This window comes from Centroberyx gerrardi, chromosome 15, assembly GCF_048128805.1.
Source record: "Centroberyx gerrardi isolate f3 chromosome 15, fCenGer3.hap1.cur.20231027, whole genome shotgun sequence".
NCBI classification, from domain to species: Eukaryota; Metazoa; Chordata; class Actinopteri; order Beryciformes; family Berycidae; genus Centroberyx; species Centroberyx gerrardi.
The window spans coordinates 25036619-25053538 of NC_136011.1; the positions used below are offsets into that span (position 1 = coordinate 25036619).

Consider the following 16920-nt stretch of genomic DNA (forward strand, 5'->3'; position numbering starts at 1 on the left):
TCTCTCCCCCAGTGCCACGCTCTATCCATTGAGCAATATGGCGATATTATCAAAGTGTAATTTCTCCCCCCCTCTCTCTCTCTCTCTCTCTTCCCCTCTCTCTCTCCAGGAGTCTCCGTCAGGGCGGAGGAAGGCCTTGGCCACCAGCAGTATAAACATGAAGCAGTACGCCAGTCCCATGCCCACGCAGACGGACGTCAAGCTCAAGTTCAAGCCCCTCTCGAAGAAGGTGGTGTCGGCCACGCTGCAGTTCTCCCTCTCCTGCATCTTCCTCCGTGAGGGCAAGGCCACGTAAGTGTTTAGCCCCGGAGAGGGCTTCCGTCCGGTCACACCCTCCCTAACCAGCTTTGTATAGTGAGCCAAAGTCAGTGTGATGTTGATAGTCGTCGTTTAAAGCTGAATAGCATTAGCCAGCACCGATCACCATGGGCAGTTATGGGTTTGGTATAAGCAGACAAAGCAATAAGTTAGCCTCTACATTACAAAACCACAACGCTGCTTTATGTCACATCCAACCATGAGATATTTGAAAAGGCTAGGATTGAAGTTTCGATTTGGAGTGTGTGAGAATTATACCGGACGCGACGTTGACCTCAGCTCCCTAAGGAATCACATCAAGCTGATCTGTCTGGGTTGATAGTGAAAGGGAAATGTGTCTCGTTCTATTGATCTGTATACTCTTTGTGTGAAAACACACACACACACACACACCAAGAACACACATTTGCTACTCATTCCCACGTTCTTCTTTGATGGCGCCAAGTGTCATTTACAGACACAGACACACACACACTGCCACTCACTCAGTGTTTGCAGTTTGTTATTCATTCTCACATATTCCTCTTTGATAGTACCAACTTTCATTTACAGACACACACTCTCACTCAATCGCGTTGTTTGCAGTTTGGTATTCATTCTAATTTGATAGCACCAACTTTCATTTACAGACAGACACACGCACACGTACACAGGCACACACACACACACTGAGTGAGAGCAGAGCAGCGAGGCCTTTGTTGTGCTGCGGACGGCGGGTCGATGGCGCGTAACCCTTGTTAACCCTTCGGGGAATGATGTCGGCCACACACAAACAAACTCCATCACACCAGTTCAAATGAGCCTCTGGGCCTGGGAAACACCAAACACAAAGAACAGAGAGGAGAATACAGCAATTATGATGGAAGGGTGGGATAGAGGGACGGCGAGGGAGAGAGGGGAAAGAGAGTACACAAGACTACATAAAATATGAGGAATAATGTAGGATTTGATGCACATGAATGAAGGAGGGGGTTGGGGATGAAGAGAAGGAGTGAAGGGGAGGATAGAAAAGGGTGAGAGAGGGGAGGGAAGCGAGACAAAAGCATAAAACGTGAGGAGTAATGTTGAATTTTTTTGTGTTTATGAGAGTAGGAGTAGGGATGGGAGAGGTCTGAGGTGAAGGAATGAAGGGAGTGGTGGGAAAGAGAGAGAGAGAGAGAAGGATGGAGGTATGTTAATCCCTGGGTGTGATGTAGCTATTGGCGGCTGTGTTGGTGAGAGCCACGTGTGTTTCTCAAGTCTCCTAGCAGCACAAATGGAAAATTTAGGTGGTTCTCTTCATTTTAGTTTGTCTCATTTAAAAAAATAGAATAAAAGTGTAGGCTTATTTGCTAAACTATTTTGACTGTGTGTACTGTGTCTTAGTATTACAGTACTAGTACATGTACATGCTATTGAAGTACTGTACATGCTCTGATTGTGCATCTTGGGAGCCATTGTAGCCTCTGAATGTGTCTCTATCTCTCTCTCTGTGGACTGGATGTATGACTGTAAATGTGTGTGTGTGTGTGTGTGTGTGTTCCTGGTCCAGTGACGAGGACATGCAGAGCCTGGCCAGCCTGATGAGCATGAAGCAGGCCGACATCGGCAACCTGGACGACTTTGAGGAGGAGAACGAGGAGGACGAGGAGAACAGGGTCAACCAGGAGGAGAAGGCTGCCAAGATCACAGGTGAAAACTGGCACTTGTTTATTCGTCCGACGGTTGACAGTTACATTTATGGAGTTGTTACCATGCGTTCACACCGCAAGCAACTCAAACACCTGTTTGCTGGAAGTCCATTCATTTTGTCACGTTGTTTGTCGGCGAAGAAAAGTTGACTGCAGCAATCAGCCAACTTCAGTCAGCCATTGGGCATTAGCACAGCGATGTGTTTGCTAGCGGTCTGAACGCAGAGTGTTGGATTACTTTTCTCTGTACTAGCAAACAAAAACTTAATAAAATACATAATCAGGGTAGGAAATTACCCAGCAGCCACTAGCCAAACCTTGGTAAATGTTTGGCTGTGGCTGGTAAGTTTGTCTATTGAACCAGCCATATTGGCAGGTAACAAATCAACTTATTCGAGCTCTAAAAATCTATTTGACAGGTAAAAAAAGTGTCTTGATGAATTCTGTCAACCAGCCACTGTGGCCAGTGGATGAAAGTTTTACACTGCCCTGGACTAATAATGTTTCATAACTTTATTTGCTTGCTTGTTATTACCTTTAGGTGGCACATATGTGATATTCTAATGTTCTCATGTCAAACTGACCGCTTCACCTGGCCAGTAAAATCTCCAAACCGCTGGCTAATCTCAGTAAGCACCCAGACCAGAATAACAGACCCAGACTTCATGTGGGGCATCAACTTTGCTTCTTTCTTGATTTCTTTGGCTTTTTCCCTAGTTTATGTTTCTGTGTGCGTGTATGTGTGTGTGTGTGTGTGTGCTTGCTTGCTTGCTTATGTGTGAATGAGTGAGAATTTGTGAATTCATGAGCTTCATTTGCAGAGCTTTGTCAGTTTCAGGTTTTTATCTTCTTTTGCTTCAGAGTTCCTTCCCCCATCTTTCGTTCCTTCCTCTCTCCTCCTTCCTGTGTTGGTGATAGACTGACGGTGGCTTGCCTCCTTCCATCCATACATGCTGAGGATTGTTGCTGTGGTTTAATGTATGTGCCCCGCTGCGTGCTGCTTTGCTTAATCCAATTTTTCAAAGCACCGGCTCTTCACGTTAAGCTTCATGCTTTTTCTCCTTTCTTTTCCCTTCCCCGCGCTTCTTCTCATTTATATGTATATGCATTTTGCGCCTACGGCAACGCTCCACTTGCCTTATGCAACGGGTGCGTCTGTGCATCAAAGGCCTGGCCAAGCGGCCAACACTCCCCCAGTCTCATATTCCTCCCTTGGATGCCACCTAACCAGCTAGCCAGCTAGCTACCCCAGCAATAGCAATGCTAAAGCTAGGCTAACCGAAGCATATCGGCCTTTACATGTCTGTAAAGGCTAATAGGGGCACATTGTACACCTGCAAAGAGCATATTGTACACCTCCATGAATGTGTGTTGTGTGTGTGTCTATACTTGTGCATCAGCAAATGTGTGTTTACTAGTGAGTATTGTGTGATTTTGGATGCCGCCTACCTAGGTAACCAGCTAGCTACCTCAGCAATAGCAATACTAATGCTAAATATAAGCTAACCAAAACATGTAATGTGAAGTATGCTGTTTTCTCACATATGTAAGTATGTGTTTGTTTGTTTGTTTGTTTGTTTGTGTGTGTGTGTGTGTGTGTGTGTGTGTGTGTGAGGCGAGCTAGCTGCAATAGCAATACTAATGCAAAGCTAACCAAAGCATGCACTCTGAAGTATATATACTCATTTCAACCTTTACATGTGTGAGATAATGTGTGTGTGTGTGTGTATGTGTCATTCAGGTGCTACCTTCCTAGTTAGCGAGCTAGCTACTTTGGCAATAGCAAAACTAAAACAAAGCTAACCAAATTGTGCACTCTGAAATATATGTACTCATTTAAATCTTTACATATATGTGACAGTGAGTGTGCAAATGAGTGAACAAGTGTGTGTGTGTGTATGTATACTCTCAATGGGGTGTGTTATTTTGCCTTGTTCACCGCTATTCTTCCTTCCTCCCTTCCTGTATGGCCCTGTCGTTTACAGAGATAGTAAACCAGTTGAATGCCCTCAGCTGCTTACATGGGGATGATGATGATGATGATGATGGTGGTGTCCTTAAGCGAGCACGCAAAGCAACCGCTAAGCCTGCCGCTTCCTCCCAAGGTCTTTTTTTCACCTTTCTTTCACCTCTCTCCTCCTGACTCCTCTTTCATCGTATCAGTGATACTTATGTCACCTCTGTCTTGTGATTCTTTGGATCTCTGTTTTTTCCATTTACTCATTTGTCTTAATCCTTCACTTTCTACCTTGCCTCTCTCTCTCTCTCTCTCTCTCTCTCTCTCCCTCTCTCTCTCTCTCTCTCTCTCTCTCTCTCTGCCCCCCCCCCCCCCTACTCTTCTTTGACATTGGTATTGTGATCGTGCTGTGGACATGTGGTCTTACAGTTTATCTTAGTACATGTGGTGATGTGCTGCACAAGGTGATGTTGTGAACACATTGGTTGGTTTTCATCCCTTTGGTTCCTTGTGTCCTTTTTTTTTTGCCAGTGTACCCCCCCTCATTCTTTTTTCTGCAATTGGTAGTGAACCAAACCAGGTATATGGTACCCAACTGAAAACCTCTTATATTAAAAAAATGATCATTTGAGGATTGAGGACAACATTTTTAAACTTGAACGGTAGGTTTTGAATTGATGGTATTCTCTGGGGGCCCTAAAACTGGAGGAACCCTTCAGAGTTACGAGGTAATCTGGTGCCAAGTTAGATGCAGCCGGGTTGAGGCAGCTCAACATCTTGTCATAAGGCTCAACATTTCTATCAGAGCCTCTGTAGGGCCAAGAGTATGCAGGTCTTCGTTCCAGCTAAAGATTACAGCAGGTGATTTCACTGATTAGTTCTTCCTCTCTGGTTGAAGGTGTATTAATCAGGGAAATCACCTGGTATAATCTTTGGTCGGAACGGAAACCCGCATATACTCTCGGCCCTCCGTGGTACATGGTTTGAGACTGCTGCTCCAGATAGAGGATGACAAGAGCCTCTATATAATTTAAAACAAATCACAAACCCCAAAACTGGAGTGAGGAGGTTTTCATTTTACAGCAGGGCTTTCCTTTTGGTCTCACACTGGAAAACACAAAAGAGCTAATTCGGGTTTCTTGGGTAAGTCCCCAGGTTGTTCCACTTGGATAGTGAAGAAGCACAAAGCAAACTGGAACGCACACACATCCGCACGCACACACACACATTTGCACTTGTCATGTCCTAATATGGGTCATGAATGTTGTCTGTTAGAGACAAGGAAAAATGCCACACCTCTTATCACCTAGAACCACTTCACATAGCCACACTACGCAGAAGCCTAGACACACACACACACACACACACACACACCACACCGCACACACGCCACCTTCTCTCTGGGTTCAGACTCTCGCACAGCGCGTCTTGGCATTCTCCCTCACACACATTTACAAACCTCTTTTCAAACCGACACACACCCTGGCAACGTGCGCTGGAGCTACAGTGAAGATGATGAAGATGAAGTGGACAAGTCTCAGCGTCTCCAGCTAGGATCTCCATAGCAACTCCATACTGTCCTCGCCGTCTCCAACGGTAACCCCCCCCCCCAGGCCACACAAATTTTCCCAGAGTGCCACTGTCGTCCATGCACTGAAGCGGGCTGAGGTGGCAGTGGAGCACGCAGAAGTTGAGGCAGCGCGTCTTAGGGAGTAGGAATACTGATACACGACTGAAAAGTCTTTATGCGTGTGGTTCACTCCAAAGTGCAGATTTTGTTATCTTTTGTTTCGTGAATGTTTTTATTCATTTCAATCTGTTCGTTGGGCAGTTTGGTTGTGTCAGTGCCATTTCTTCTGTGTTCAGTAGCTGTACTTTTTCTGTTATTCTTCACTCAATGATTCATACTCTTTTTTTGTCGTTTGTGTACACGACTTTATTTTGGAAACCGTGGCAACAGAGCTGATCAGCAAGCTGAACTTCCTGGAAGACGAGGATCAGGACACGCCCCCTGCCATGTGCACCAATCCCTTCGAAGATCCTGATGATGACCCTCATGATCCTAACCACCTCAACCCGTTTGGTGATCCTGATGAGGAAGGTATGGACATCAACTTTCATTAGATCATACACCTATTGTCATTTTGATTCCTGTCTTTGATCTTTTATTAAGTGTCACTGCTGGGACAATGAAAGATTAGGTGTTTCTATGGCAGAGTGTTCTGGTGCACACATACAATGAATGTGTGTGTATAACTATAGCAAGTAGGGTGTGTGTGTGTGTGTGCGCACATGTGTATGTGATGCTTTCACAGTCAGTCAGACAGCTAAATCAATATTGACCCGTTTGCCTGACCACCTGAGTAGCCAGGTGTATCAGCATGGATGGTTTGTGTTTGAGTGACAGGCACCCACACATGTGTAGCTCTCATCTTGCTGCTTGTTTGCTTATTTTAGTTGCCTTTAATCTGAACTATATTGTGTGTGTCTTGGTATGTGTATAAATGCAGGTCTCTTGTCTTGGATCTCTTTTTGAGATTTAGGACTAAGCTTCATAACCAGCTGGAACCAGCTTGACAGACATTGGATTGGAGTCTATTGATAATTGAACCCAATGATAATTGCAGGGTGTCAAATGAATAAGCTGGTTTTCTTTATCCATTTTTGTCATTACAAGGTTGTCATTTTTTCATCCAGTAGCAACGTGTGTGTGCCTGTTTGTGTCCGTCTATCCGTCGGCCTCTCTGTAGTTCTGTTGCTCAATGGGTAGAGCATGGCACTAAGGGTGTGTACACACAAAGCATGTTTGGAGCAGTTTATTAAAACTCGAGTGTTCGTTGGGACAGGGGAGAACAATGCCATTCGGAATTGGGTGGTACCAAAAAACTGCACTAAGACACCTGAAAATGCAAGTCTCAGTCCTCTTCCAGGAGAACTGCGGTTTGGTTTGTTAGGGGTGAGACCATGACCTTAACCAACCACAGGAAATTACCCCAAAACACAAGGTTTTATGGGTATAAGGAGACGAATGTTGATATAGCCAGTAGGGTGTGAACACCAGAGCAAATAAATTATGGCAAATAGCTCAGATAAGTCCATCATGCCTAACTAAAGGGACTAAAATCAGATTTGTTTTGAACCTCCCTGCTGCTTAAATCTCTAACCTGGCAGGATGACAGGTTACTACAACTACAAGTCCAATAATCAAGCTACTTGTGAGTCCATTTGACTTTTGTTTACAAGCCCTTGTTTGCCTGTAATTGGGCAGTGTGAACCTAAACAAACCAAATACAACAAAGTAAACAAACTGCAGGTGTGATCGCACCCTAACACCTCTAAGATTTAGGGTTCAAGTCCCTCTTGGTCAACCCATGTTAAAAATATTTGCACTTGTGGTGTACGGTTACGCTTAAGCGTCTTCCCTTAGTGCCTTAAGTTGTGTTATCTCCAATAGACACTGTCTCCTCTCTCTCAGAGCCCCCTGCCCAGCCCATCCTACGGCAGCGGGTCGACGATGACTCGTTCTACGATCACGATTCGTCAAACCCGTTCGACGAGCCGGACGAACCCGAGACGCACACGCCCCCGGGGAACCCCTTCGATGATCTGGACCCGGACGCGGACCCCCAGCCCGACCCAGAACCCCCCAAGCCCAGGCAGAGGAAGGGGGTACGGCCGGTCGACATGAGCAAGTACCTGTACGCCGACATTTCCCGCAACGAGGAGGAGGAGCTGGATGAGTGAGTAAGGGGGAGGGGCAGGTCTGGTTTAAGGGGGAAGGAAGCAAGGCTAGGTTAGCAAGGCTAACTGCAGCATAGATGCCTGTTAGCATTAAACACGTTATTAACTCTAGTCTGCAGACACAAAAGATTGCAAAATATGTAAACAGTGATATAGCTAACATCATGACCGGTCAACAAAATACAGCATATGTGTTTGCTTTTGGCTAAGCGGTGATTTAAAAATGAAGCATTTAGTTCATTTCATTTGGAGAGGAATCTATGAGCGAAGGAAAAGTGTGTACCTTGCGTATTTTTTCATGTTGTGTTTTTCTACTTAGCTCCACGTCTCTGTGTGTGTATAAACACTCTTTTTCTGTATTATGGATGGCTTCTTTTAGTAAATTAGTTGATTCTGAGTTTAAGATCACAGTCTTCTAGCTGAGTCAGTGTTTCCGTGCTATTTCCTGAAACTTAAGAAACATCTCAAACATGTATTTGTTTTCTATAAATACTGCTGTAGATCTAATGGAGTTAATGTTTTGCATTGTTGCATTCATTAGAATACTAGTGGGCTTGTAGCCCCTTGTTTGTGTATACTGTACATTTAACCTTTTACGTATGTGGGGAGTTTAAGTGTACCAGTCATAGTGTTTACTAGTGGAAGTTAGATAAACACACTTGTCTAAACTATTGTGCAAAAAAAGCACACTGACAAAGCTTCCTTTAAGTGTCTTTGAGTAGCCAATACTAAAAGCAGTCTGGGACGACACCGGCTGCCTAGCTTGGTTACTGTTGGCAGGCTGAGTCCTGTAGTCTCCTTATTGGAGGGTACTTGCTGCCCCCCCGCCGAGGGCAGAGTGACGAGGCAGCTCTTTCAACGGGAACAAGGACCCTGTTGTTTCACTGCATTCCTTCACCTTGTCCCCCTCCTTTCCCTCCCCTCTTCTCTCCTTCCCTCTCTCCTTCTCTACCCACGTCTTTCACCTTGTCCTCGCCATACCTTCCCTCCTTTCCATCCTCCTTAACTTCCTCCCCCCCTTCTCTCCTCCCTTCCTCCTTCACTTACTCCTCTCCTTCCTCCCTCCCTATGTCTTTCTCTTCCTCCTTTCCTTCCCCCTTTCCTCTCTCCTTTCTTCCCTCCACCCTTTTTCCCACTCTTCCAAATGCTTCATATCCTCAATGCAGTTTATCAATGCTGCCATTTTGGTTCAGGGAGGAATCCCAGTTACTTTGTTTGCACGTTACTTTGAAGTTAGAGTAGTACAGTAGAATCTACAAAATATACAAAACTTGCGTACTGTATCTATCTATGTTTCCAGTTTCAAAAATGAGCAGGCATTTTGGTTGGCATGGGAAAAAACAATACTATATCTGATGTTTTTAAGGAATGAAAAAGACATCAAAAGTTACTGCAAAGCTTGAAAATTGGGGATTTTGGCAATGGGATCTCTTCCAATGTTTTTCTGCCAGATAATATGTTTTTTTATTTATTGAGGAAATCAGTTGAGAGTGGGCTTATTTCTATTTAGAGAAGCAGATGGCAAATGTTACACAGAAACAACCTACTATATTTATTGCTTATATCCTTTTCCCACACACCTTCCGGGAATATTATGGTATGGTGGATCCAGGTCCATCTCATGTAGGAGGCAATTCACACCAAGCTTCATACATATGCATTTCCTATGGGGTGTTACCTTTTTATAATGTCAAAAAAGTAGATGTGTTTACCTTCTGTGTTCAATATGACAGACAGCATGATGCTCCAGACACAGAATGATATGGGTTAAACACTGAACTTTAACATCAAGAAAAGCAGAACCCTGATGTTAACCACAGGGCTCCAAAAAATAAGGTAAAATAAGGATTAGTTAAATTTCATTCCAATTTACTAGAAATGGACCCAATGAGAGAACAGAATATCTGAATGACTATAAATGACTAGTCTGATTCACTCTCCTCAGACGGGGGGGTCCTGGGACAAAATCTTACCAAACAGCCGTTCCATGTCTTAACACGTCTTTTTAGGTGCCCTTGACCTGAAAAAGTATGGAAATCCCTGGCTTAGTGAAATATGCTTTACATTCAGTTTATTGAAAATGCATCCTGTAGAATTTATATTGAATCAGTAGAATCAGAACTGGTAGTGGTACTGAAACAAAGCAAAACCTAGCCCTACAGTAGAGCAGGTTACCGACCTCAGTCCCAAATGAATAGAGAATTTTGAGCTATCTGGAATGAGGAGAGAGACCCATCAGAGAGAGAAAACAGGTTTGATCCCCGCAATAATGGTTGTAATACAACCATCGATAACATCTAATCAGTTTCTTCCCTGTATGTTTGAGCTGTGGGATCCTTGAGGAGAACTCTGCACAGAGTTTTCAGCAACTTGAATGCATCACTGATTAAGTGTGACCTTGTCATAAAAGCGTCAGTGCCTTAAACGTAAATATAAACCAAGATTTGAGTTTTGAACGAAGCTCTCAGACAGACAGCGGTATGTTCAGGTCCTCTCAGCTGTCTAAAGACAGACAGGTTATTGACTGGTGTGTTTCTTTAGCTCTGTCCCTTACATCAGGAGCAGTTCTCTGCAGAATAGAGGGTTCAAGAGGGCAGCCCAGTGTTTTGACTGGGGCCTTTTCACATGTCTTTTTGCCAGCGCCGGTCTGTTAAAGCCCCTCTATAGGCCTGCCTGCTTTTCTTTCTTCTCCTCCATTCTTTCTTTCGCTCTCCCTCTCTATACTGGGGTTAGATAGACACTGAGTAGCCCTAACCTTCTCTTTCAGGCAGATACCTAGTCAATCAATTCTCCCTCTTTGTCACTCTCGCTCTCTCTCTCTTGCTGTCTTGCTCTCTCTCTCTCTCTCTCTCTCTCTTTCTCTCTCTCTCTCTCTCCTTCTCTGCCCTACTCTCTTGTTTGTTTAGGAGAGCTTGTTGCATGTTGAGTGAATGTCTCAAGGCAGTGCCCCTGCTTTCAGCCCCCACAAGCATGCCTATGTATTGATAACGCTGTGGTATGTGTGTGTGAGTGCCTTTCTGTGTGTGTTTGGGTGCCCGCTTGTGTGTGTGTGTGTGTGTGTGTGTGCGTCTGTCTGTCTGTCAATAGTCCAACCCGGGGCAATAAGGATATGAGGTCACTCCAGCCTGACCTCAGTGCACCTGCATCTTCTATTACCTTACCTGCTGTGTGTATGTGTGTTGGTCATTGTATTTCACCAAACTCTCATTTTCTTTCTGTTTCCGTAAGTTATATTAAACAAAGGGTAGTTTCAGCTGAGCAGTCTGATTGGTTAAAGACGGATTCCAACAGTGCTGATATTTCCCATAAAGAATGGCTAGCTGTGTTTTATTAGTTGCTATGCTAACTCTTGTGCCAATTCTTGTCAATCAGGGATCTAGTTAGCAATCTTGTACTGTCCTTTCTTATGTGTACTACTATGAAGAAAGTACATAACCGATGTATAAAAGCCATAATACCCTTGAGGATGTGTTTTACTGTGAATGTGGGTGCTGCTAATGTTGCACCATCATAGAAAAGAACACCTTCTGCAGTGTTACTGCTCTAGTAGAAATCCAGAAATCCTTTTTACTGCTTTTCTGTTGAGATGGAGACAGTTATTTTATATGGCAGACTCTGTTCACAACTCACATTGTTTTTTGAGCTTCTTGTACATATCAATTTGTTAATTTCATACTCTTTTTATCTGTGAAAATTATTGAATTTAAAAGGGTAAAATTTCTAACACAACATCTCTTTGCTCTATCGTTCTCTCTCCCCTCTCCCTCCTCCCCTCAGGTCCAACCCGTTCTACGAGCCAAGGACCTCCAGCCCGGTGCGACCCCCCGCCGGCGGCCCCTCCCTGGATGTCGGCAGCGGCCAGAAGCGGAGGGCACCCCCGCCCCCCAGCTCCGGCCCTGGCCTCGGCCCCAGTCCCCCGGCCCCCAAACCGAGCTCTGGCCCAGACAGGGAGAGAGCCCAGCCAGCCGGGCCCAGCCCAGTAGCGGCAGTCATGGGGAGAGAGCTGGCCTCCTCCTCCCCCAAGGTAAGCAGGCTTCACTTCAGTTCAATAAACTTCATTTATCCCCACAGGGTCATTTTTACAGCACGCATAAAGGCGTACATTCCAACAAAACCAGAGTATCCTGGAATGTTTTTTCTCCAGAGATAATGGCATGAATGTAGCATGTTAGTCTTCGTTGGATCTACTTTGAAATAGACATGCCTTTTAATTTTTTTGCTTTAATTTACCGATACCTGAGGGCATGTGAATGTACATGGCCAAGAAAAGATCTGAGTTACTCATTTTGTTTGCCAAGTACAATAAATGTGAAGGAATTTGTCTTATTGATGTTTGTACAGAGACGTAAGGCAGTACATACCAACCATAAACTTTAACCACAAAATACCAGAATTCCCCAGATCTGTGCAGTATACTCCTAACTATTCTACATTGTGGCTCAGTCATTGCAGCATGTGTTGTAATAAGTGAGTGACTTGAGGCATTTTGTTTGTGTGTGTGTGTATGTGTGTGTTTGCGTGTGTGTGTCCACATCCAGTGGCCCTTACATTAGCTTTTTTTCCGCCTGCGCAATCCCATCTTCTGTCCCATTCTGTATGCTCATGAACCTCCCTAGCTCCTCATTTGAATATAGGTATTTGTTTATTGGGGTGTTTTCGTATGTTTATTTATTTATTTAAATTAGGTAAATCATGGCTGGGTCTAATTAAATGGCTGATGGTCACACACACTCACAGCAGGAGCCAGACCACTGGTGGGGAATGATTGGCTGGGGGTGTGGGGATGGGTGGGGGTTGAGAGGGTGTGTGTGTGTGTGTGTGTGTGTGTGTGTAGGGGCCCAATGAGCCTACGTGGGGCTTAAACACACGGGGCTTAACTACAGCAGAGCGATCACAAGGGGGTGTTGACCCCCCACGCATGCACACACACACACTCACACTCACACACACACTCTGTACAGTTACTTATACACACACAGACACACACAGGGCCCTCCTCCCCATGCAGCTGGCTAGCTGACTGTTTTAGTGTAGCTGGGCGGTGACGCTGGCCGTCCATGTAATTATGGCACAGTGCCTTTATCACCCAGCTGCAGTTGCCTGTGACCGTGGGTGAGGGGGCCTAAACCACTTTAATTACCCAAAGCCAGTGGCCTGTGGTGGGCCACACTTCGCCAAGAGATGCCCCTGCCTCTGGAGCTCGGGGTGGAGGGAGGAGGGAGGGATGCAGAGAATGAATTGTGGGGGAAGTTGGGGGAGGAGGAGCGGGGGGGGGCGGTGAAGGAGAATAGGTGAAAGATAGCGGAGGGTAGAGGAGAAGAGAGTAGTGGGGGGAAGAGAAGGAAGGAAGCAAGGGAATAGAAGAGAGAGAGAGATAGGATGTTCACAGTAAACAAGGATAGGCCTACAGGGTTTGTTGACATATACAGCTAGTGTGAATAGGTTTCTCTTTTTATTCACACCAAACACTGTGACACACACACACACATACACGCCTCAGCCATGTGTAGGCTGTGAGATGACCTTTGAATGTATGAAGTCAGAGAGGATTAAGTGGAGACATTCCCACTATGAGAGACCAAGACGAAACCAACACATCATCACACTATGAACGTGTACAGAGTATAGATGTGTGTGCATGCGTGCATGTGTGTGTGTATGTATCTTGTTCGTATAGGTGCTAGTGTGCCCAAGGCTCAGTTAAGTGAATATGTATTGGAGCAGTTGTAACCCTCCCCCAAAACATAGTTAACCTCTACCTCTCTCATACGTGAGGGTTGAATGTGTGTGTGTGTGTGTGAATGTGTATTCTCCATGTATGTTCATTTCTACCAACTATTCATGTGGGCGAATGGGGTGTAGGGCCAAGATAAAAAAAAAAAAAAAAAACACCCAGACAACTAGCCCTAATCTCCAAATGTGAATAGAAATTGATACATTGAAAACCGCCATTCCCGTTTATGCATTTACAACATTCCCTGAAGGGTAAGGAATATCCCCTACCGTTTCGTTGAATGAAATCCTGTCTTTCCCAACCAAAAGAGATTAGCATGTCTTGTTTTACATTTACATTTTACGCATTTAGTCAGTGCTCTTATCCACAGCAATTTAAAATGAATGCAACAGTAGAATAAGCTTCAATTCCTAGATCGCCAAAGTTACAAGCAACCAATGGTACGGACTGCAGGGGTCAAATGGGACAATATTCCTGTGACCGTAGAAAATCTAGGAATAGAAATTAAAAAAGGAGCCACGGGAAGAGGTGGAAAGGATTTTTTTTTCCCAAGATAAGAGCAAATTAGAGCAAGTGGAGGAGGAAGATGTGGGAAAGGGGATATGATTCAGTGGGGAGATGATGGCATGACGTACTTTCGCACATTCATTACATGTTCAAAATGAATTGCATCTGATTTTTGCATAAATGAAGTCACTTTTGTGTTCACTTGGGGAGGAGGGGCGTTGAACTTTGCCTCAGTTGTAGCTGTATCCTCCTTGTCATTGCGTTAAAACCATCCACTTCAACAGCAGCCTGTAGCAAATCAGGACATCTACAGGACATATGGTGTGTGCTCACTTACTCTACACACAGGTATTACACATATGGATTGGATTTACATTAAGCCCCAACAGGAGCTCAAAATGCTGCGAATTTGCCAGTGGAGCTCACCTTCTCCAATTCCAATTTTTGTGCAGGATAAGACAAAGCAATACCGAACCACTCAAATGCAATTATTTACAGAAACATTTGGGTTGCCAGGTGTTTTGGGCCTTTCAACATGAGACTCCCCCACCCAGGTGACATGGGTGATCAATCCCCAGCGTTTCTACATGAAGCAGGCGTAGTCAATGGATCGCTCCTCTTGATCCATAGCCATGTGGATGTAGATGGCCAACCTGCAGAATCTGTGGTGGTTCAAATTGCCCTCATCTTGGCCCTCGTCTTTTTCTTGACACCTAAGAGACCCGGCAGAGTCTAACCTGTGAACCCCCTGCAACAGATTGCGAGGACCACATACAACACATGCCATTCCTGCCTGAAACACTTCACAAAGTCCTCTTATTTGGTCCTCTTCTTCTTATTGGCCTCATCCATCTGATCATATTAGGCAACAGTCAGCTCCAGCATATTTCAGACAGCAGCACAATGTCTGGCCTAAGCAAGGTCTTTGCAATGAATATCGCCAATGAATGCTGATGTCTTTTTGTATTGGATTTTATGAATGTGGTAATGAATTTGTGTTCCGTCTTCTTTCTGCCAGGCCGAGAGTCAAACACTTAGAAAGGAGGAAGACACTAAACTGCGTTTTACCGCATTTCAATCAGTCAGATCTTCATCAGGTCAGTTTCAATCAGTCAGATCTTCATCAGGTCAGTTTCAATCAGTCAGATCTTCATCAGGTCAGTTTCAATCAGTCAGATCTTCGTCATCTAACTCATTGAAACGTTGTCAATTAAAGTGGTAAAACACAGTTTAGTGTGTGGGCTCTTCCTCCTTTCTAACTGTCTTCTTTTTTAGCCTTCATTTCCCCAGGTGAAGGTTTGCTGAGCTTGTATGCTATTTTTCATCGCTACCCTCAAAACACATTTATGGCTTCCCAGTGCAGCTGCAGTCTTTTAAAGAGTAAGGGGAGGTTAAGTGCCTTGCTCCGGGGCACCATGGTGGTAGTTGAAGAAGGAGGGGAATGCATGCCTTCTTCACCTCAACCCAGTAACTTTCAGGTCTCAAGCTTGCTTCTGTAACTATTGGGCTACTCTTGCCCCTCTCATATATTTCAATTTATGTATGCCACTCGTGTATTCCTTGGTTCTGCAGGCGATCTGAGATCTTGTTGGTGAAGTTGGTGAAAGTGGAGGTTCGACCTCTTGTTAGATGTCTCATGTCCCCCATGCCAGTGTCTCCATTGTCTTCTCTGTGAGATGTAGATCCTCGAAGGCATCGAGTTCAAGTTTAGCATCTGTGAAGGAGCTGGAAGGATGGAAACGTCTGCGGGATTAATTTAAATGAACAGAGGAAGTTCCTGTCGGGCGGGTTGCGAGCTCTGTCTGGTCCGATTCAGTCCATCTCTTTCCCCCAGGGCTGATTTCACCCCTCCCTGCAGTTCAGCGATCCCCTGCTCCTCCTCTGCTTTCATCTCCATCTCTGCTCCCCAGTCAGACCGCTCTACACTTAGATGCTCTGATCTTTGGATTTTCATCAAGTTTCCGCTTCATGAATTATTTGCCTTATTTTCATATAAAGAAAAGTTGGAAGCTGGCCTACGTCTGCGGGGAAAAGTTTGAGCAAAGAAGTTCTATATTATCTTAATATTTACATAAAGACTTTGAGAAAGAGTTGGGCTTTTTCAACTTTCTTCCGCTGGCATTTATTTGGCCTCAAAATACATGCACACATGCACATGTCTATTGTGTCCTTTATATTATAGAGGCTGTGGGCAAAATAACACAATATATATTGGAATTGACTTTTTGTTTGGTATATTTATTTATCCTTTGTATGGTTTGATTCCATATGCTTGTATCAGTGCAGATTTACTAACTAAAAAAATAAAAAGGTAAAAAATGAAGTCATACTAACATGACAAATATTTGAACATGACGTCTTTACCCGATCTCCCTCTCTCTCTTTCTCTATCACATTTTCTCTCTCTCACACACCCGTACACACCCCCACCCTCTACAGAGGTGACAAAGTGAACCAACACCAGAGGTATGTTTCTTTTTCCCCTTCAGTTGAAGGGCTTGTGTGATTACTCAAGTTAATCAAAGGGTTCAAATTAAATAGAGTTTTGTAGGTTGTGAGAGCTCCCACGCCGAGGGGAGGCAGAGGCCAGATCTCTCCTTCCACTCCCAGCCTTTGTTTTCGCAGCCCCTCCTTCAGTGCGGGCTACCTCTAAATTGAAATTAGAATAAATTAACATTATTTAATTGAGTTCGCAGAAGGCTGCGATATTTCTTAATTAGCTTTCACTGGGGTTCGCGGCAGGAGAGGACCGCACCGGCACTGTGGAGTTTTGCTGAGGTTGCCGTGACGACGGAGGGGTGTTTTTGGAGGACAGAGGGGAGCCCAAGAGACGAGGACAGCCATCTCCTGTCTTCTGACCTTTACCCTTTCAAAGGCCTCTTGTCTTTTTATCATTTTCTCCATTCCAAGTTTTTTCTATCTCCTCTAACTGATAAGTAGGACAAACCTTTTCACAGAGTGTCGCAGATGTAGGACATAATGTTAGTGAGGCT

The 16920-nt window shown here is 44.6% G+C and overlaps 1 protein-coding gene across 4 annotated transcripts in view; it reads left to right on the forward strand.

The window, feature by feature from the left end:
- ehbp1 (EH domain binding protein 1) overlaps window positions 1–16920 on the forward strand; it is a 171882-nt gene that overhangs the window by 55433 nt on the left and 99529 nt on the right. For all 4 annotated transcript variants that reach the window (XR_013507199.1, XR_013507200.1, XM_071897739.2 and 1 more), the window contains exons 6-10: window positions 110–291; window positions 1850–1989; window positions 5906–6046; window positions 7421–7685; window positions 11464–11710. Coding sequence is in view for 2 of the 4 variants with exons in the window: in XM_071897739.2 (XP_071753840.2) it covers window positions 110–291; window positions 1850–1989; window positions 5906–6046; window positions 7421–7685; window positions 11464–11710 (975 nt within the window). In the remaining 2 variants the exon portion in view is untranslated. The remainder of the gene's footprint in view (window positions 1–109; window positions 292–1849; window positions 1990–5905; window positions 6047–7420; window positions 7686–11463; window positions 11711–16920) is intronic.